General features: G+C 43.4%; 2 protein-coding genes across 3 annotated transcripts; one reads left to right on the top strand and one right to left on the bottom strand.

The window, feature by feature from the left end:
• Positions 1–602: 602 nt before the first annotated feature.
• Positions 603–4,163, top strand: tipin (timeless interacting protein). 2 transcript variants are annotated; one of them, XM_079736150.1, is made up of 8 exons: positions 603–637; positions 1,105–1,227; positions 1,466–1,559; positions 1,832–1,907; positions 2,009–2,131; positions 2,599–2,653; positions 2,740–2,943; positions 3,281–4,163. In XM_079736150.1, exons 2-8 carry the CDS (start codon positions 1,107–1,109, stop codon positions 3,613–3,615), a joined length of 1,008 nt encoding a protein of 335 aa, XP_079592276.1. In that variant the 5' UTR covers positions 603–637; positions 1,105–1,106; the 3' UTR covers positions 3,616–4,163. The 2 variants fall into 2 exon arrangements, with proteins under 2 accessions (XP_079592276.1, XP_079592275.1); XM_079736149.1 differs by having other exon boundaries at positions 1,105–1,233.
• Positions 4,164–4,288: 125 nt separating this feature from the next.
• On the bottom strand, positions 4,289–21,225 carry dis3l (DIS3 like exosome 3'-5' exoribonuclease). Its single transcript, XM_079736148.1, has 18 exons — positions 21,026–21,225; positions 20,608–20,761; positions 20,218–20,346; positions 19,722–19,857; positions 18,961–19,128; positions 18,306–18,384; positions 16,494–16,673; positions 14,848–15,011; positions 13,494–13,655; positions 12,863–13,104; positions 12,325–12,417; positions 10,234–10,522; positions 7,474–7,709; positions 6,898–7,052; positions 6,618–6,796; positions 6,174–6,319; positions 5,264–5,435; positions 4,289–4,946 (listed from the first exon to the last, which is right to left on the bottom strand). The coding sequence occupies exons 1-18, from the start codon at positions 21,153–21,155 to the stop codon at positions 4,590–4,592; spliced, it is 3,171 nt and encodes a 1,056-aa protein (XP_079592274.1). The 5' UTR covers positions 21,156–21,225; the 3' UTR covers positions 4,289–4,589.
• Between the last annotated feature and the right edge of the window lie 764 nt (positions 21,226–21,989).

Below are 21,989 nucleotides of genomic sequence, written 5' to 3'. Positions count from 1 at the left end.
TTTTTAATTTTGGGGGCAGCATTAATTTTTAATTGTCAGACTTAACTTGATAAAAACGGACAATACTGGTCTGTACAATTCCAATTCTTCAGAACATGGTATCTGATGTGAAATGAGCATGCCATGTTCCAATAGATTTTTTTATTTTTTAAGATTGTCTTGTTTTTTCCCTCTTTTATATAATAACAGCAGGGAAATGCATATTGATTATGTAAAACGTAGAGAGAATGCATAAATAAAGACAACTGACAAAACTGCATCAATACGAGCTATTGTTATATTGTCAGATACGCGTTATTGGGTGTGTTTGAGGCCAGGTGTGATGATGCGTAGCGTATGCATCTAAAAACTTTGCTGTAGCTACAAAATAAGACGGTATGAATTCAACAATTGACGAATAAACATCAAACCACGATGTTTCATTAAGTAAGAATACATACCATACTGAAACCTAAGGTGTCTACCAGTAAATTATACGAACGTGTTTAATTAATTAGGCTCTTTTTTAATTGTAGTCAAATATTGTATTGTTTGCCTTTATTTTGGAAAATGAAAGGCCGAACCGGAAGTAGTGTGGCTTTTTTAGCGGCAGTCTCTGACAATTGCCGCGTCTGCTTGAGTTCCTCGCTTAATGAAGGTAAGGTGTTGCGACAATAGACTGAAATGATTTTAATGGCAACATTTTATGCCCTCGCAGACGTTTACAAATGCTTCCGTTGCTCGATGAAAATCTAGAGCATTTGTTATCTATATGACTCCTACATGACGCTATTGCTATTGAAACAACTTTGGTAAAGACAGTGGGTGCCTTACTGCTAACTTGGTTAGCTTTTTCAACTTGACAACGAATTTGTAGAGTTCTAGCGCTCATATATCCTCAAGTACACAACCATCCGAGGATGAAGGACAATAACTGGCCGAACATGTTGCATGTCAGGTCTAACTCTAAATTTCACTTTGCAGTACAAAGTAATATCGTCTGTTCTAATATAGATATAAGTAATGACAAGAACGATTATTTCAAAGAAATATTGTTGCCAAGCAATTTACCCTTACCAACGCCACAATGATACAAATATATAAAAAAAGGAAACTACCTTACAGGAATGTCTGATTCCATTGGAGATGGCCGTTTTAACCTCCCTGACTATGACCAGTTCGAGGATGAGAGTTTTCCTCCTCTCCCACCACCCCGCTCCCCAGGCCTTGGAGGAGACGACCCGTTTGGTAATGGTGAGGGTAACCTCGCCATAACACTAACGTTATTGTCTGTACACTGAAGCTACTTGCTAAAACTCGTTTCAGCCAAAGGCTAACTGAATGATATAGTAAACCTTATGTGATTTTTATAATGTTGTTATAATAACAACTGGTATCTCACACATCTTTCTTTTAAGATGTCCAACATCTACAAAGCAATTGTGATCACCTCGGTACTGAATGTTGTTGGGTTGGTGTGATTCAGGGGAGGAAGACGGAGACCTCTCCAAACTAGCAGATGTTCCCACAGCTAAACGAAGGACGGTCAAAAGGCCACAGCCCAAACTGGATTCCCAGAGGTACTCCTATAAAGCAGATGAGCTGAGCAGCCGTCAGTAGGCATTGTCGTAGAATTGGGATCCTGCTAGTGATGATTAGAATGCAGTTAGGTGTACTAGGTTCCAAAACTGATGGATCCAGAAACACTAAGCCGCGGCGGATGTTTGCCATACTAATGTAAATAATAATTGTTATGAATTAAAAATTAGTCCTTGATAGATGACTTGTGACCAGCTGATTTGATCTTATTAGATACACTCTCTTTGTATTTTTTTAATTCTTTCCATTCCAGGCTCACTTCAGAGAGGGGACTACCAGCTCTACGGACCCTGTTTGACAATGTCAGCTTTAAAGGCAAAGGGCATGAGGTAGGCGTTGCCAATAGGCCACGGTCAAACACCAGGAGTAGAGTGAGCAAGACATTGTCATAATTATCTTGTGTGTCATATCTTCATGGCACTCAAATTAGGCAGAGGATCTGCGTGTAGTCATGCAGAAGATGGAGAACTGGGCCCACAGATTGTATCCCAAACTGCAATTTGATGATTTCATGGACAAAGTGGAGAAGCTGGGAAGCAAGAAGGATGTTCAGGTGGGATTGTTGAGTCCTGCTTATTGTTCAAAAATATATTGGTTGATACTTCAATGCAACAAGAAAAAACATTTAGCTGTGTATATGAATCTACGTCGTTATGTCTTGCTGCAACTCTATTAAAGAACAAAAAAGGCTCTAATGTTAGAGCCTTCTTTTGTAAGGCCAACTTAACTGTACAGTCAATTGTTAAAAGATAAACACTACTTTCAGTCATTCATACTGTATAGATGCCGGTTGGAATCAGATATGCATTCAGCGTCATAATGCTTGATGGGGAATCCCTGCTGTGTAGAACAAACCAGATCTGTGCGCACAGATTTGTAATCCGAGGGAACCGTTTACAAATCCGTGCGCACAGGGTGTACACATCAAGGTATTTCTTTCTACCATGTGACCCCTCTTTATGAATCATTGAATGAATCAATTTCATGAATCAATAATAATAACCCCTCCCCACACCATAGACCTGCCTGAAGAGAATACGACTGGACATGCCTTTGGTTCATGAGGACTTCATTGGTAGGGATGGCATTTTGCCTTTTTACCTTTTTTTTTTTTGGTTTGAACAGTTACGGTCAATAAGACCCATTTTAACTTGTTTTCAGGGGAGAAAGAGGTGACTCCGGTGCAGCATGTCTTTGAGGATCCAGATCCCTTTGGCAGCACTGGGAGATTCCCTCTGGACTCCCAAGGCCCTGTCCACTCCACCCCAGCCACCACCCTGACAGAGGAGCAGCTGAGGCGCATCCAGCTAAACAAACAGCTGGCCCTGGAGAGGAGGCTGGCCAGAAAACAGCCCCCCCCCACAGGTGAGAATGAAAATTTGAATTGTGTCGTGGATTGATGTGTAGTGGGTCATTTTTGGGACACTAAAGGCTCAGGGAGACTTTAAGTCAGGCCATCTTCAGCAGTACAAACTACATACATCTTCTTGCCATCAGTCATCTTCAGGCCCAATGATCTTTGCCCTCCCGACTCAACTGGGGGTAGCAAAAGCCCGTCTTCAGCCCCCCCACACCACACGACAATAAGATCTGACTTGATTTTCCGATCGCCACTCTCCCCCTGAGTGAGTCAGCTGACTCCTCATCCTGGGGTGGGCACCTAGTGGATAGGAGCCTTAATGCTGATATTTCTCCATTCTAGACCTACCAGACTCCCAGACAGACTCCTCTCAGGCCGTCTCTGCCCAGACAGACTCCTCTCAGGCCGTCTCCGCCCAGACAGACTCCTCTCAGGCCGTCTCTGCCCAGACAGACTCCTCTCAGGCCGTCTCCGCCCAGACAGCCTCCTCCCAGGCCATCTCTGCCCAGGCAGCCTCCTCCCAGGCCGGTGTACAGGCCTCTTCTGTACACCTACCCCCAGCTATTTCGCCACCGACTGAGCCCTGTCCACTGGTGCCTCTGTTTGAGGAAAGGAAGGACATGGATGTGGGCCCCAGCACAGAACCCCCAAGAGACGCCAAACTCGACCCAGCGTGAGGAAGTAGAGCCCAGCCAGCCTGGGAGTAAACTGGACAGCTAGTCCCGTGCCCGCTTTCACACTGCTGTGTTCTTGGTTTATTTGATAGCTTGTTTTCTGTTTTGGACATGCAAACCTCACTGTACATTGTGTCCTAAAGTGGTCCTTAGTTAAGACGTGCAGGAGTCATTAACTTATTCTCAAAGTTGGTTTTAATTGGATATTTTTTCCCAAAATATCAAATATTATATTTTAATTAAAACTAAAGTGGACGCCTGTTGTAGGCTTCGTGTGACTTTAGGATTCTCAACACACGCATCACCTTTATTACAGCTGCCGTACCTTGTTCATGCTTGCTCAACATTTGTATTTTGTCATTGTTTCAACACTGCATTAGCCTAGTGGGGCTAATCCGTTTTTGGTCATCACACCAAAAAAGGAGTGTTTTGCCTTGTATAGTGTGAACATGCAACATTATGCTATTCCATTCCCAAGATGAAACCTTTTTATTAAAGGTGTAGTTAATAAACTGCTTGATTAGGGTAAACTAATCTTTATTATTTAAAAATTGGGTTTCTGATATAAAATAAATTCATGTAAATAAACACCTGTACAAAAGGTAATTGAAAAATAGATTTACAATGTATACACAATACCAATGTACTAGAACTGCTTTTATGAACTGAAAAACTAGTAAAAGTATTTCATGCAAGCACTCCATAGAAAGACTATTCTCACTATTAAGGCCCAATATCAATCCCTCCAGTCAAAATTTTCCCCGATACTAATCTCAAACACAATTTAAATAGCCAGAAACTTGGTAACTGATTCTTTTTTAATTTAGGATAATACTGTAGTAAAAGCTGTAGTTCAATAGCAAATAAATTTACAGTGCTGATAAGCGATCACTTTCATACCAATTAATATACTCTGATATAAAAGGCAGAGTTTTTCATCTGTACAACCAAGTAAATATGACCTGGGTGACTGTCTTCTATGCTGTTGAAGTGCACCCGGCTCCCCCACTGGGCCTAAGCCCACCCCCACAGGCCTGCGGGTCCATCAGAGCCAGCTCCCTCACCTCCTCCAGGAGGGAGTAGAGGTTGGGCCATTTGGTCTGGTAGAAGGCGCTCTCCTCCCTGGAGAGTCTGCTGCCCTGTGCTGCCTTCTCCTGGGCCTGCTTGGAGGCCTCCTCCGCCAGCCGCACCACCTCCTGCACCAGATGGGTCCGCCCCTGGGGCTGTGGGCCTGGCAGGTCCACGGGAACCGGCCTCTGGTGCGGCTGGCAGCTCAGCACCTCCAGGTGGAGGCTGTCTGAATGGCAGCGCGATGGCGCGACGGAGATACGTACCTACACAGGAGGCAAGGGAATGAAACGCATCCTAGTTGCATCCAGGTAACAGCACTACAATGATGACGGCCAAAAATCTTTTGCCTGGAGTGAATTCAGTACAAAATCAATTTCCTCACTAACGAGAAAACGTTTGAGAATAGACCTCTGAAGAACAAGTGGTTTTGGATTGTCGGTGTCATTAAAGTAGCATTTATAATCGTTTACTGCTTTAACGGCACCAACGCTCCAAAACCCAAGTGGAATCTAGATGGAATATATTCAGCATACAGCTATATATACGGCATGTATTTGCATGTTCATGTAAACCGACTTACAGTGATATGTTGGAACAAGTTGAAGGTTATGGTGCCAGTGCTGCAGACGGTGCTGATGTGGTCGGGGTATCTGTGGACTGAACCACTCTGCCACTCACAGGTGCGGTCCGGCCCCGCACTCACAACCTGGCCCTCCCGGTTCTTCACGTACACCGCTCCCTTCAGGCCATACCTGCCAAACACGACACATAGAAAGCCTTAGGGTCAGTTCCTCCAGTACATTTATTACGTTTCATGTGCTGTACTGTAGTGCACCGTGATGGCTCCATTATGTCATTGTGTGGTCTTAGGTCACACTTTGCTGACCTGTTAAAAGTATTAAGGTGCTGTAGGTACAATTTCAGAGCTATTATGTATCAAAATATGAGTTATTGTGTTTCATTTGTTAGAAATAGCAGCCATCCTGAAGCACTGCCGCGCTGCAACTCGCCGCCTCCATTCATTTCAATGAGGGAAGGGCGGCAGAGGGGAGGCGGTTACAGAAGCGGCTGTTGACCAGGAAGCGGTCGCCGCCCACGTGAACAAGCACAGATTTTGCCCTACCGCTCAGCTTTCCCCGTGTTGAAACTTTCGGCGGCGAGGCGGTTGCCGCGCGGCGGTGTGCAAGCACCTTTAAGCGAGTAGTACCGTAAGTGAAATGTGCTGTGAGAATATTTATTTCGAGTGGACTGAGATGCCCTCTGTTTGAGCCAAATTTGTTTTGCGCTCCCGGCTAATTTCTGACCAATCGAGGCCATTGTTTGTGGGAATCCATCTGACCTGTCAATCGAAGCTGCGTGAAATGCAACACTTTTCAATGGTGGAGAAACTTTGGGAGGAAACAGATGTTTGGTTTTTGGTGGTTTAGCAAATCAATCTTGCTCACGTCTGCTCTCCCCTTCAAAGCTTTAAAGTGCAAAGATTTCCATACTGTGGGATGAAGACCAAGAAGCCGTTGGTGCGGATGGAGTAAACAACGGCATCGGCCACACAGCAGGGGTCTGTCAGGGGGTCTTTGTCCTTGAAGTAGAGACACTGGAACAGCTCTGTGGATAGCTTCTGGGTCCGCTGCGCTGCCTGAGAGCACACGGTGAAGAGGTGAGGCGTCAATGTTTGCTGCTGAAGTCAATGATAATACTGTAAAACCATGTTGAAAATAAAGTAAAGTCCGCCATTTTATCTGGGATATATTTTTTTTACTTCTTCTGCTCTAGCTGAGCAAAAAAAATATATTGATTCATCAACTCTCCACCTTAATTATAATTAAAAATAATCAAATATCCGCCGTGAATATTTAATGTTTTAGATTCTTCATCACATCCAAAGTATTGAGGCAAGGAATTATGGTAAAGAGAGCGCAACCGCTGAGCCAGACCTGGTTCTTTCTGTTGATGTGCTCGGCAGTGGCCCCCAGGTCTTTGTTACTGGCCAGGGTTTGACCCGGGTCCGAGCCGTGGTCCAGGCTGATGGCTGCTGTGAGGAGGCGGTGGACCACCATGTCGGCATAGCGACGGATCGGTGAGGTGAAGTGTGTGTATCTGTCCAGGGCCAGACCTAGCACAGGGGAACCCAATAATGATCTCTTGCTTCAGCCAGATATTTATAAATCCAGTTCGAAACTGGACCACTGAAACAGAATAACGGCGGCGGCGTACCGTAGTGGTAACACTGGTCTTTGGAGATAGACCCGGTGGAGACGTAGAGGGCGTTGGACATGGCCTGAGTGGCCATCACTCTGAGCAGCCTGTTGACCAACGGGTCCTTGGGGTCCACCGCCTGGTCCAGAGAGTCTGCTAAATCCTTGTTAGACCTAGTGGCCCAAGAAAGAAACGAATTACACGTCAACCAAGAACACTCAACAGTAGGGAGATTTTTGGAAACAAACAAATCAATGTAAAGTAAATAATGAAGCAGGGATTACCAGTTCACAAAAAAGTATAGTAGTATAGCTCTTTTCTGACCTGTGGCCACTCAAAGCACTTTACAATGATTGCCTCACATTCACCCATTCATACACCTACAGTGCTGTTAACAAAGCAAGGCAATAGCAAGCATTTCAGGAGCCGTGAGGGTTAGGTGCATGCTTAGGGACACTTAGCCTGGGAGGAACCGGGGATCCAACTATCAACAACCCGCTCCACCCCTGTGCCACTGATGCCCCTAAAAAATCGTTAAACAGTGTTTGATTGGGTAGATGAAGTAGGCGACGGCCTACGGGATTTAAAACCCACCTGGTGTTGATGGTGAAGCCCTTGGCCTTGGCGCAGTCCACCAGCTGGCAGAAATACTCCTGTCGTGGGGGCGGATGGTGGCGTAGCAGGGACTGCTGGGGGAAGCTCTCCTGGATCTTGCGCGCCACCCAGTGGTTGGCATGGATCATGCACTCTGCCACCGTCTCGTGGACCTCCAGAGGCTGCCGGGGCACCAGGGCTGTGATGTTCTTGTCCTCGTCCAGTTGGGCGCGCACCTGCCAACGTAACGACAACAGAACATCATGATTAGATCTATGGACGCCATGTGCTTCCACCAATCTCACTATATATATATATATATATACACATACATAGATATATATACAGTGGGGCAAAAAAGTATTTAGTCAGCCACCAATTGTGCAAGTTCTCCCACTTAAAAAGATGAGAGAGGCTTGTAATTTTCATCATAGGTATACCTCAGCTATGAGAGACAAAATGAAAAAAAAAATCTAGAAAATCACATTGTCTGATTTTTAGGTAAACCTTATAGCTGAGGTTTACCTATGATGAAAATTACAGGCCTCTCTCGTCTTTTTAAGTGGGAGAACTTGCACAATTGGTGGCTGACTAAATACTTTTTTGCCCCACTGTATGTGTGTATATATATATATATATATATATATATATATATATATATATATATATATATACATACACACACACACACACAGACACATTTTATTCAGAGGAAACCCCTTGAGATGAAACATCTTGTTTTCAAGATGGTTCGGAAAAAAAAACATCTCGAAAAAAAACAAACACTACAGACATACAAAGACAAAATCTCTCCCTCACACCATAAATAAAATAATAATAATCAAGCATGAGGAAAAAAGTTGCAGCTTGTATGCAAATGACTAACGAGACCTGTTCAACTGGTGAAAAGAGGAAATGGCTCTAAGAGACCTAGGTAGGCCATTCCAAGTAAAAGGGGCATACATTTAAAGGCTCTCCTCCCAATTTCTTTGGATATTCTTGGAACAAAAAATAAAAGATGGTCAGTATCTCTTAAGCTATAGGATGAGCGATATGTAGTCAAATGTTGTTTCAGATATGATGGGTAGTTTGAAAAAATGCATTTGTGAACAAACTGTAATCAGTGAAACTGGAGTCTAGCATTTAGTGAAAGAAGATTCAGACTGATACAGATTGACAGTGAGGAGTTCTGAATGACCTTCAAAACAAATCTGCAGAGACTATTATAAATCACACTCAGGTTTGAGATTGGATTCGGCTGTGTTCTGATAAACAACATCTGTATAATCAATTATAGGCAATAGAAGTTGAGTAATAATTTATAATCTAATCTGTTTTGTAAAACAATTAATTGAGCAATATAACATTCTTAAGCTGCAGTTTATTTTTTTAATTATGGAATCAATATGAGGTCTGAAAGTGAGTTGGGAGTCGAGCCAAAGGCCAAGATATTTAAACTCCTCAACATTCGCTAGAGGTATACCATCCAGGAATGTAACCTTAAGAGAATTATTTTGCTTACGTGAACATTGAAGTGAAGATTTGGTTGCAAAAAGCATGCTATAAGACTTATTTTTGTTCAATAGAAGCAGATTGCTCTGCTGCCTTTTTATGTTCCTTATTGAAAATTGCTTGTATTTCTTTGAATTCTTTATATTTGTATTTCTTTGTTATTTTAATTGCCCTATATTTTAATTGCCCTATCTTTTCAAAAGCTGCCTATGGACAAGTGTTGCGAATTAGCACTTGTGTTAAAACACTTAAACAATGCATCTGGTCCGTCCAATGTAATTGCTATGTCCATATCAAATAAACACTAAATAAAATAAATAAATAGATTAGAAGAGAACCATGTTTGAATAAGATTGAAATCAGACTGAAGTGAGGAAGGAATTTCAGGTATGTCGTTTTTAGATAAATAACTATCATCTGCATGTAGATGAATCTGATAGTTTCAGCATATTTGTGGGAGATCAATTATTCAAGGCTGGGAGAGAGCAGCATTGACAGACACACTTTGACGTCTGTAATGAAGATATGAGTTAAACCAAAGAACAGCTGATTTGGAAAGCCCAATAGCATAAAGTTTGTTGAGAAGAATATAATGGCTGACCATGTCTTAGTGAGATCAATAAAAATCGCACCAGTAGACCTTATCTTGTGCAGAAAATATATCATTGGTAAATGTTGTAAGGTATGTTGTTGTAGAGTGATTAGGTCGAAATCCAGATTGATTTGGAGTCAAGAGGGAGAGATTATTAATATATTTAGACAGTTGCTTAAAAATAATCTCCTCAAATATATTTGCTACATTACTGATAATGGAAATTGGGCGAGTCACCATCTTTGTGTAATGGAATTACTTTTGCAAATTTCCACATTAATGGAGTAGAGGTAGAAAGTGATAAATTAGTACCTGAGAAGAGAGTTTGATAAACTTAATATCCAGATCATCAGGGCCAGCTCCATTAGAAGACTATTGCTGAGATAACCTGTTGAACATCATAGGGATCTCTTGTTTCCGTAATGTAGCACTTAAAGCGGTTTGCTTGTATGAATAATTGTATTTACTGTACTTGCATGATTCCTGCATTTGATTTAAAGCTTCATGATTGAATGCACTTATTGAAAGTTTACATGGACAATAGTCGGCCCCTAAATAAACATAATGTTATGTTATATATCTATGTAACTTGATATGTGCCAGTATGCTCACCTGTAGAAGACGTACAGAAAAAAGAAGTAATAATAAACCCTGACCTCCACTCCCTCCAGCTCCAGGGCCCCGCCCAGGTCTCGCTGGGCCCGCAGGTGCCTGGCAACGTGGGTCAGCATCTCCAGGGCCCCGGTCAGCTGGGCCAGCTTGGCGTCCCGCTGACCCGGCTCCAGCTGCATCAGCTCTGGGACCTGGGCCGGCTCCCCGTTGAGGAGGGCCTGCGCCTGCTCGTAATACAGCTGGTAGGAGGAGCGGATCAGGGTGCGGCCGTACCACACCTTGTGGACGACCAGGGTGCGCGCGTCCAGCTCCCACAGCACGCTCATGGCGTACCTAGAGGGCATGATCCATTACACTGGCGGTCAAAACCTAACCAGAGTGCCTGAGCAAGGCTGGCTCTGCTCATCTTTTGCTATTGTCGCGTATCCATCCACAATTAAATGGAAGAAATGTCTCTGGTTCCGCCTGACTTGATGTTTTATGAACGAATGTCCAAAAAATAAATACACAGACCAGAAATAGAAAGGTTAACTTTGAATTGAAACTGAACAAATGTGTTTTGGAAATGGAAGAACAGAACAAGAAAATTTCCTGCAGAAAATACTGTGTGTGTGTGTGTGTGTGTGTGTGTGTGTGTGTGTGTGTGTGTGTGTGTGTGTGTGTGTGTGTGTGTGTGTGTGTGTGTGTGTGTGTGGGAACCAGGAAAAGTGTTAGACGTTATTCTTTCACATCTAGTTAATCGCGATAAGCTTACAAAATGGATTATACCGTTGGAGTCTCATCTTTAATGTGACATTTCGATTGTGTAGATAGCATGACGTGAAAAAGACACATTACAGGATTTCAAGACTGAAGGTGAAAGGGGTCAGGAAATATGGCCGTCCAGAGTTTGCATTTTCAGCTAGTTGTTTAAGCACCCCATATCGTCCGATCTGGATGCAATTTGGGGAGATTAATCTTGACCCATGTGCGTTTGACTACACCAAGTTGGATGATGATTGGGTTAAATGAGTCCCGCCTTTTGGCGAAAAATTTAATTTGGACCGCAAACAATCAAAACAGACGCTCAAATCAAACATTCTGTCTATAAACTGTGGCCATTTTAGTCAGAGGTTCATTGGAGGGCTACGCAAAGAGAGTAGACCTGTTTAGAATATTAAGTGATATATTATATATATAGTGAATATTATTTGTGAATACCCATAGCCAGCCATTGTGAAGCAGGCAGGGGCGATTCAAAATTAGCCAAATACTGGAGACAGGACCAATATTCCAAATTTCGGTGTTAACCACTCTATTTCATCCTAGACAAACCAGAACGCGGGCTCAATGTTCAAAATACCGGAATCGTCCTTTAATAAAGTCGGCTATGAACTGCTTCGGCTCCTTACCAGTCTCGCTGCCCTCCGGTATATTCACAATGCGGAGATTAGATCGGCGCGGTCTGTTTTCCAGGTCCTCTAATCGGTCTAGGCAGTGTTTATTTTGGGACTCCAGGGATTTTACCGTTGCTGCAGCCAAAGTGATCCTTTCAAAGTTTTCTCCCACTCTTTTTTCTGTTTCGGTGAGGCGTTTATTAAAGTTCATGTCCCCTCGCAGCGCATCAACGGAGGCTTTCAATGACTGAGATGTGGTTTGTATCAGCTTCGCCATATCATCCTTCATACTTGCTTGTTGGTTTTTAAGCATGGCTGAACTATAGTGGGCTCGTTAACTTCAGAAGCAGGTTGAGTGTTGTCTGGAGCGGAGCCTGCGCTAGTCGCCATGTTGGCTTGCTTTGCAGGTTGCGAATTAGCATGAGCTATGCAAGACTGAATTCCTTGTTGTTTCAAACGTTTTGATGGCATTTCTTACTTATTAAATTTCTAATGCATATTCAGCAGCTTGTTGTGGGACAAAAAATGGGCCGTATTGAAGGTAAATAATGCAAATCAGTCGGGAGCCCCTCCTTGCGCGTCTGCTAGCTACATTGTCCAACCCGGAACCTAATAAGTACTAGTTAGGTGCCTACATTTGTAGAGAATAAGAAAGAAAGAAAGAGAGAATAAAGCCTAAGAATAACAATAGTTGAGCGCTGCTGCAGCACTCACCTAACAATAACGCACTCACAGTAACACAAGTATGACAATGCTGACCTGTCCACGCCTCCCAGCAGAGAGCAGAGGTCTGCACTGAGCACCGCTGGCAACATGTCGTACCTACGGTCTGCCAGGTAGTAGGTTGTAGCCCTGGTGCACAAACACAGTGGAGAGAAGAAGAGCATTCAAAACACCACGGAGGACATGCGACTCATACAGTAAGCAGGTTAACAAGTCAGTACGGTTCACTTTGAAAACAACCTGTGTATATTAAGTGGAGAAGCTGCTCGTGAAAATACATAATAATGTAAAATGGCTGAGTAATTTAGTGCCCAAAGCACAAATTTTGCGTCAAATTTATAGTTTAACCCAAAAAAGAAATTGAATCATCTTGTTTTTAACGGAGCATTAATGTTTCTGCTTGATTCGTGTAGGACTCGAGTCAATTTTGGATAAAACATTCCTTTGCGTATGTGCAAACACAGCACTTTGGCCTTTAATGTTCAAAAGTTATTTCTGGAACACACCAAATGAAACGGGATCTCTGCTACTCCTACAACTTGAGAACCCTCTTGTACACCGATGGTCAGCCTACCTGGAGCGTGCCTCCAGGTCTGTGAGCGAGCCCTCGCGGACAAAGTGGGTGACGTCTGCAATGTGGACGCCCAGCTCCAGGCGTTCCCCACCGGGCAGGCTGCGTACCGACAGCGTGTCATCCACGTCCTCGCACCCTCGTGGGTCGATACTGAACACCAGGTGGCTCTCCCGGAGGTCCCGCCTTGCAGCTTCGTCCGCCCGCCACGGTTTCTCCGGAGTGTTGGCCGGCATCTCCCGCAACTGCACAGTGACAGGATGAGTCTCGGGGGTTGACGGGGTATCCGTGTCTCCCCTGCCCCCTGATTTTTTTTTTTTATCCCCCATGTATAAGCCACTTTACATTTCACATGAGGCATCTCTGCCCTGATAGGGTCAGGGAATCCATCTTGCCTGTCAATCAGAGGTACTTCTCAATAGGGTAGGGAGGGAGCAGAGAGTGAGGGGATAACTTTTGTTCATGTTACATGTGTCATTTTCAATCAAAAGCTCCGCTCCCACTTTCCAAATCTCTACACTCCTCATAGATCTAATCATGATGTTCTGTTGTCCTTACGTTGGCAGGTGCGCGCCCACTACAGCCACTCAAACCCTGCAGTGGAATCGAATGTTTACCGTCCACAGCCACTCACCTGGGCCTCCGAGAAGGGCAGCACGGTGATACCGTTTTCTATCAGGATTGTCTGGACCTCCGTCTCCAGCTCGCCGGCTTTGCCCAGCACGCGGACGCTGTGCCCATTGGGGTAGAGAGACGTGCTTTCCCATGAGTCGATGCGCACCACCACCCTGTGGTCCTGTGAGACGCATGCACACAGGTAAGGGACCAGGGTGGAGTCCCATGGACAATAACATAGGCTGCTGCTAAGCAGCTACAACAAAGCGACAAAAGGTTGAACCAAAGACAAAAAAGTGACATAAAATGAAATGGTTGCAAAATAAAATAAGATCCCATATCATGCTTTTTTAGGGTTAATAATTGCATTTAGGGGTACTACTAGAATAGGGTGACATGCCTGTATGTTAAAAAAGAGCCCTTATTATTCTCACACTGTTTTGTATCATGTCGCTTTAAGGCCCCCCTCCCGAGTAGCCCAGTCTGCTGTGATTGGTCAACACGCCCACTCTGTTGTGATCGGTCTAACGCTTTGCGCTTGCGTCTGCAAATTTACGCCACCGTGAAGTTGTAAACATTGAGGGTAACCGGGAGGCCCGACTTCTGCCCACTGCACGCGAATACTCCCCCTGGCTAGGACTTCGATTATTCTAGTTTAGCAGATGTAAAACATGTAAACATACGTCATATAACAGTTTCAACCATGGGGAAAGGTTGAAAAAGCATGATATCATGCTTTTTTTGTAATTGCAGACAGTTACATGTACTTTAGACATTTACATTTTTAAACAAGATGAACTGCAAATGCATTATCCCCTAGAATTATTTAAATAAAGTCAAATGAATCCTGTTAAATTGTAACTTATATTAAATCCTATTAATATAAATATATCCAGCGTTGGTCCCAAATCACTTAATCATATGAAATATTGTGCAGCTATGCTCTAGCAGAACTGAAATGCGAAGTTTCAACTTTTATTCTGAGATATTCTACCGAAGAGTTATTTGCAGGTAAAGACAATTATTTTAATAATTGTGTATTTCTACAAAGGCAATTATACAGTGTGGATTTGAATAGCCTGAGGGTATTTAGAATATTGGTGTCTGGACAGGATGTTTTAGCTTGTTTTCCCACCAGGAACAGATTATTTGACCAGTGTTGCTGGCTGAGTTTAAGTTTGCTGTTAGTCAATTACACGCCCCTCGCAAGATGGCTGGTCGAAACAAATATGACACAAAAGAAAGTCAAACGCCCCGTTCACAAAGATTTGACCTAGTCTGATATCTGACTTCAGATTATTAATCTTAAATCTGATAATCTGTGATCCTACTCCAGCCCATCAGCAGACAGAGGGACGGGGGAGTCTTCTGACCTGGAGGGCGTCCGCCTGCTGAGTGCTGATCCGGATCTTGGGGATTCGCTGGTCCCAGGGCGTGGCCAGGATGCGCCTGGAGCCCCTGCTCTGGGTCTCCTCCTTGGGGGGAAAGGTTACCACGTAGTCTCTCCAGTTCCTTTGCAGGATCCCCACCACACGACCTTACGGGAAGAGGGGTAGTTTGGGATCAAATATGTGGAAAAACACTGCTGCCCTCAGACCAACGGCACAGAGGTATGTAAATGAACACAATTCAATTTGACATTTAATGACGACAATTTTGCTATTTGAATGGAAAAAAAAATGTTCCATCTTTAAAGAAAGAGCTTTTGTAAGACTAGCTGTCACAAAGCAGCTATTTTCCGGAAGAGCAGAGAATTATAAAAAAAAAAAAAAACTCCATCCGTCTGCCTAATCATTGATGGAGAAAAACAACTTGGGCAATAAAACATAATGGACGTCTGCACGACTGGATTACTTGGTCCTGAGACAACTTTAAGAACCCTAGCAGCATTTCTCTGCTACAAATTTGACGTATTTTTCAATTGCCAAAACTGCATTTTAACAACTTGTAATTCTGTGTGTAAATGTAGCCAATTATCCTTTGGTATACACACAGAGCAAGGGCTAACACTGCTGAAAAAACAACAACAACAAACATAAGACCAGACACAAAGAGACCTGCTGACATTTAAACAGCTATGGTGCATTCTCTGAAGTCTTTCTGTTTCTCTCACTCTCTGTATTCATTGTTTGCAAAAAAATAAAAGTAAAACCCTTTGTGTAAGGATTTGGTTTTCCAGACAGGATGTTTAAGCTTGTCCCTCCATCGGCGACTGAAAAAGTTTAATAACCAGTGCTGGCCAAGTTTGCGTTCGCTGTTGGCCAAGGAGGGATACCGACAATGGGAAGACGATGATATAGTTTTAATAATCAGTCCTCTTCTAGAGAAATGGACCACTGTAGTAAAGACCCATACTGTTAAGGCGAAAAATGATGAAACGCCTGTTCACCCATAATGAAGCTTGTCTGCCTTCTAATTTGTGAAATTAGGATCTCAGTGACAAGTTTATCTCAATGTTATGTTGCAAGGTCTTATTTAACCTTTTTTTTATTAAAAAGGCATTATTGACTGAATAGTAATGAGATTTGGCCATGTACTATAGCCTAAAATTCCCGACACAAATAGCCTGCAATATACCTCCACGACATGTCAGCGTGTGCCCAAGGGGGCAGTATAGCGTTTCCAACCTCAAATGTACATGAACCAATGAGCGGACAGGCGATTCAATCTGGAAACTGGAAGCAAGACTCAGTCTACTCCATTGAACATATGTTGGAATGCGCAATATCCATGTAAAAAAATATTGAAGAGTCAAAACCAACTTCAAATAGTATTTTGATTTTATCGGGTGCAATCATTTTATTCTCTTATCTGGCTGTCAAACACAAAATATAGTGCTACACCTGTGTCTGGATTTGACCAATCAGTGATTACTTGACGTTTTCCTCTGCAGGGAAGTGCGACTCGTTGCTAAGCTTTAAGAATACTACACATCCTTGCTTACGTGTGGGTCATCAACAGGCAAAAAGGGTGTGCACGGTCTCCGACGTGGACCTTCCAAGAATGATTTTGCCTTCACCTGTGGGCATGGGTTGGCTCTGGGTGCTCTCTGGTAGCTTGTCCTCTCCCTGGCCTTCGCTCAGCGCCGTGGCACGCCCCCTCCACTCGCTCCTCTGCAAAAGCTCCACCGCCACCATGTCGCCATGCACTGCCCTGTTCCGGCTCTTCCCGCCACTCACCAACACATCGCTGTTCAGGTCTGCCAGCGGGTCCGGACATCGAGGAGCAGAGACGAGGAAAGAGTGGATGAGAAGGAAAGCAGTGACAAAGTGTTTTAAGACTAGAGACATCATTAGAGTGCAATACAATTAGCATTCTTGTACATGTCTGAGTACTTCCTTTAAGTCATTGCAAGGTTTTTGGAATAGGAAAACAAATAAATATGAAACAGTAAAACAATGCGTTGCTCAACATGTTCAACATTATACCACAGCATTGTCAAATAAATGTCCAATTTTGTCCATAACTTGGCAGGGTGTGCATTATTTCTCATTATCCCACAGCCTGGTTAAAAGGTCCCATGGCATGAAAATTTCACTTTATGAGGTTTTCTAACATTGATATGTCTTCCCCTAGACTGCAAATGTTCCCCCAGTAGCTAGAAATGTCGTTAGGTGTAAAACGAGCACTAGGCATTCTGCTCCACCTTGGAAAAAATGAAAGCCCATGTCGTCATAAGGGGGCAAGGTTACCTCCCCTTTCTCTGCTTTGCCCGCCAAGACAGAGAATTTTGCCCGCCAATGAGACAATGAGCTACGACCGTGCGAGCATCACATGTGTGTGTGAATACACACACTGTAACGCAAGTGTTGTACACTTCTTTGCTATTTTGTTAACCGTTCTGCGGTTGGCGCTATGGGGCATAACATGCAACAGCTTGCATAAAGCTCCCATTTAGTGAAAAGACTAGACTGTGTCGGGTTCTCTGACGTCTCTGGTACTTCCACAACGAGAACCAGAGTGGGGGTTATCTTGGCCATGGTTGAGAAGGAATTGAGGGAAAGGGACTTTTGCTCGCGGGGCTCCTCCAGCGGTGCCCCCGGCGGCGGAGCTCCGGCGGGAGACAATCCCAGGAACTACCCCCTTCTCCTCCACGTCGCGGTTCAATCTGGACTTCAGGGAGTCAAAGCCAAAGTTCCTTTCCCCCAATTCCTTCTCAACCATGGCCGAGTTATCCCCACCACGAGTCTCGTTGTGGAAGTATCAGAGACGCCAGAGAACCCGACGCAGTCGTTTGAGATTCATAACATCATCAGGAGGCGCACACAGCTTTTGGCCGTGATAATATATATTATATCTACATATAATATGATATTATTTAGATATAGAGCTCCAGGACTCCCGCCGGAGCACCCGGAGTGTTCTAGAACATGAACACGGCCAAAAGCCGTGTGCGCCCCCGGATGATATGAATCCGAGCCATTGCGATCCATCCACTGTAAACACTAGCGCATGGTACCATGGCCGCAGGCTGCTCAGGGCCACACCCCCACCCTCCTCCTGGACCCGCCTCTCTCATCCATTAGCAATTAATCCTACAGACACAGAAACGGCACGTTTCTGGAAAGATCATTGTGGGGCTGGCTCGTAGTGGCTGTAATTCTGCACCACGGCTGAATTTCGGGAATGAGTCTTCAAATACTGTATTAAGGGCCACTAACGTCTATATAAAAGCATCCACAAAGTAGCATGCCATTGGACCTTTAAATACTTGGATATAACTTGGTTAGATGCTGATTGCTCAATAATGTTCCAAGGGTGTGCATCCTTTTTTGATAGTGGCGGTTTTTTCCGGTTTATATTACGTACTGTGATCACAGCCATTGCTCACCTGTGTTTTTATTCGAAGACCCCTCCAGTCGAACAAAAGCCTCGATCTGCGCCCGGTGCTTGTTGACATTCAGAGTACCCTGCAAAGTAATGCATCTATATTAAAAGAACATTCAAGCTTATCACAAATCACTACGTCAAGAAAAAGCAAGCATCAAAAAACAAACATCCGTGTTTGTACTCTTCTATACCTCTTAAGCTCACTTCAGAAGTTTTGTGATTAGACAAAATGTTTTTAGAACGTTGCAGCGGTTTAAACTGGTTACTTGCAGGGCGTTTGAAGCCATTGCATGGGGTCTCAAGAGATGTTCCTTATCAAATCAAGTGTGGTTTCCGAACATCTTGACGCATCTACCGCACTCTACAAAAAACCATGACACCACACCAACCATAACCTACCAAAATGAACAATGTTGTTGTTCTTTTTTAAAAGGTGGATTATATAAAAGGAAACAAGTTGAAGTATCAGTTTTGAGCAGGATTATCATCAATTTGTTTCTCTCATGCCGAAATATAGTACTGTCTTTGCTACCGCTTAAAACAGCTTGGCCTCATTGCTCTTTGCAGCGATGTTCTTGAGATTCTTTTGCAAGAAGTCACCCTTGCAAGCAGTCTAAACTGGGCTTTAGAAAACATTTGTTGGTAGGTTTGCCTACCTGAATGTATCGGCCGGATTTGATCCCGGCCTCCAGGACTTCCGAGGGCAAGTGTTCCAGGTACTCCTTCTCTGTTCCCTCGCTCTCCTTCTCTTGCAGGGCCTGGGAAACGGAGCAGTACAGATCCTGGGCTGCCTGCAGCTCTGGCCAGAAGTTCAGTAAATATTCCTGGGAAAATGCAAGACGCAAGAGAACACTGTATACTAAAATGTATACTGTAAATGTTTTACTGATGCATTCATGATGAAAGCTTTCTTTTGGCTTTGAAGAGCTAACCTTTTAAGGCATTAAGCACGTCATTTTTTCAACAATGAACTTGGCAGACAAATGGCTAATTTCTCTGTTAAGCTGCATGGAACATTGTCCAAAAGAAATCCTTCTACCGTCCAATGGAAGACACATTTGACCATTTCGCAGGTTCAAAAGAAAAAAAAGAGGTAATTTTGGACCCTGAGCCTGAAAGTACAATGCAAAGCAATCAGGTCAATACTTTATTGGATTATCAAGCACCACTTGAGGCAGTCACTTATATCATCAGAAAGAGGTAGAGGACTAATATATTAACAAAGCCATGGTGAGGAAATACATAACTTGCACCTAAATGATCATAATTATTTCTGATCAGTGCATTATAGAGAACCCTAAAACACCTTATTTTTGATTGTAGTGAGTCGAGAAGCAAAAGCCTTAACAGTAAACCTCGAACAGGGAAGTTTAGTTTTCCTTGTAGCTTACCACAATGTCATGAATAATATGATTACCTGCATGGAGACAATGTAAATGCCAGAGTGCAGACTGCTGTACATGGCTACTGCGTCCACGTCCTCAGTGATCATCACTACAGGCTTGACACCAACCAGGTGGTCATGGTACCACACTGCTGCACTGTAAACAGACCTGGTTCACACGCACACACACACACACACAAACACACACACACACACACACACACACACACACACACACACACACACACACACCTCTCCGAGTGTCATTGAATATTGTGTTGCACACAATTTAAAATAAAGATCTTATAATGTCCTTGCTAATACTCATAATAACACAATAACAAGACAAACTCAGATAATGTGATTTGCCCTGTGTAATGCTTCTCTGGGGACCAGACCATTACGTGATTCCTCTGTCTAAACATGCAGATCTGATCTGTTCAGTAAATGTGAAGGACACAGGAGCACTGATTTAGTTCAGCTGATAGGGAGGTTGAAGCCCTGGTGAGGACTAGGGTTGGTTACCAACCTGCTATGCCATATGTCCTGGCTTTCTCCCTTCGCCCGGGAGCAATAAGCATACTCCTGAAACTCATTGGCAAACAGAACACAGTCGTGACGCGGGTCCTTCAGCAGGTTGCGCAGCCGGTTGTACTGCCTTCACAAAACAGGTAAAGAATTCAAGAATTATTTTAAATTGCTGCAGCCACATACACACACACACACACATAAACTAGGATGATCGAAACAATTGCCTTCAGGGTACAGGGGCAGCTCGGCTGTGTATGGAGCATATTTGTTAATGTTCAAAGTAAATAACACAATTAGCACATAATAAACCAAATAATGGGTCGCTTTGGTCACATTTGTCTATCTGCCACGTCTATCTACATTCCTTAAAGGTCTGCCGAACTTATACCTGCGTCCTTTACTGTGCTGCACAGCGTTGCAGGCGGTCTGCGTGAAGACAACCCCCCGGAGCTCTCTAAACTCCAGAACCTCCTGGTAGTCCGCTACGACACCCACGTCAGGGAATACATAGTGGGTCACGTCTTCCGAGAGCAACTTTCCGTCTGAAACGAAGGTTGGCAACCATCAATCCACATTTGCTTCGGTGGTTTAACGACTGTGAAGTTCTCCTGAATCTGAAGACTTCAATTAAGTCTAAAGTTTGTTTGGTTTAGAAAGCAAAACTTGGAAAGCGAAACAACCTTTCCAAATAAATGTACGTTACCTGATTAGTACCGCCATTCAATAAACTCTGATTACATTCATCATTATAGATTAACGTTAATGCTACAGTTATTGGAGTTTGAAAAAATATGGGGTGGATTTACCATTGTCACATCCCGCCTGACAGAGAGAGCTGTGACAAGGTACATGTTCTCTCAGATAATGTTCCCGAACCACACGGACCTTCCGTCCCTTGGAGCTTTTTAAATGGAAGATCTTTTCCGTTTTAATCATCTTTTCATGGGGTCAGGTAAAGGCAGTTTTGTGTTTTAAATTGTTAGCGGTAATAGTAAACAAGATTCGCGGCGGTAATGCAGCTAGCGGGAACTGAGCGGATTCTGTGACGTCATTTCCTATGTATTTCCTACAGATGTGTTTAGAACGCTTCTATAAAAAACTTGAATTAATATTTATTATGGAATACTTGTTCTAATGCTTCCCAATACTATAGATAAAGTTCAAAACAAAAAAACATTATTGAAAGAAAGAATGTTCTTACTCGTTCAAAATTTTATTTATAGATGTATTCAATATGCCTGTATGCTAAATACCTTCCTGATGCCGTGATTATGCTGTTTCAACTTCCAAACCGGAGTAAAACATCGGCGGGAAAAAAAGTGTAATTATAATCGCACCTAATTTATTTATCATGTGTTTACAGCTAAGAAGCCCCATCGAGCGGACATTTGAGCTCGCAGGGAAAGCAATGGTAGACCTAGACCTACCTCAAACCTGGAATTTAGACATCAATAGGGGGCGGGGGGGGGGGGGGGGGGGGGGGGGGGGCATGAATGGGAATTATATTATAAGTGCAGTCGGCTTCTATAAATATACATTTTCAATTTGTGTTGTTTTTGCGTTTGGCTGCTGTTTTACTTTTCTTATTGATCCACTGATCCATACATTGAGGCAGTTCAAAATGCCTACCCATCAGTTAAATTGGCCAAATGCAATGCCACAATGACCGTGGATCATATGGCACGACTCAAGTACCTTTGTTATGCTCGACTGCAAAATTGTTTGGAGAACCTTTTTTTTGAAGGGTTCAGCCTTATTTAAACTTTGATA

This window comes from Pollachius pollachius, assembly GCF_949987615.1.
Source record: "Pollachius pollachius genome assembly, chromosome: 5".
Lineage (NCBI taxonomy): Eukaryota > Metazoa > Chordata > Actinopteri > Gadiformes > Gadidae > Pollachius > Pollachius pollachius.
This window is presented reverse-complemented; position numbering and strand designations above follow the sequence as displayed.

Bases quoted from the DNA above. Each gene is read 5' to 3' on its own strand.
- dis3l (XM_079736148.1), bottom strand. From the start codon at position 21,155: ATGATTAAAACGGAAAAGATCTTCCATTTAAAAAGCTCCAAGGGACGG. The intron at 13,656-14,847 runs GTCAGAAGACTC...TGCGTCTCACAG, and splicing joins AGCAGGCGGACGCCCTCCAG to GACCACAGGGTGGTGGTGCG. The intron at 4,947-5,263 runs GTAAGTCGGTTT...CCTCCTGTGTAG, and splicing joins ACTTGTTCCAACATATCACT to GTACGTATCTCCGTCGCGCC.
- tipin (XM_079736149.1), top strand. From the start codon at position 1,107: ATGTCTGATTCCATTGGAGATGGCCGTTTTAACCTCCCTGACTATGAC. The intron at 1,234-1,465 runs GTGAGGGTAACC...GGTGTGATTCAG, and splicing joins AGACGACCCGTTTGGTAATG to GGGAGGAAGACGGAGACCTC. The intron at 2,944-3,280 runs GTGAGAATGAAA...TCTCCATTCTAG, and splicing joins AAAACAGCCCCCCCCCACAG to ACCTACCAGACTCCCAGACA.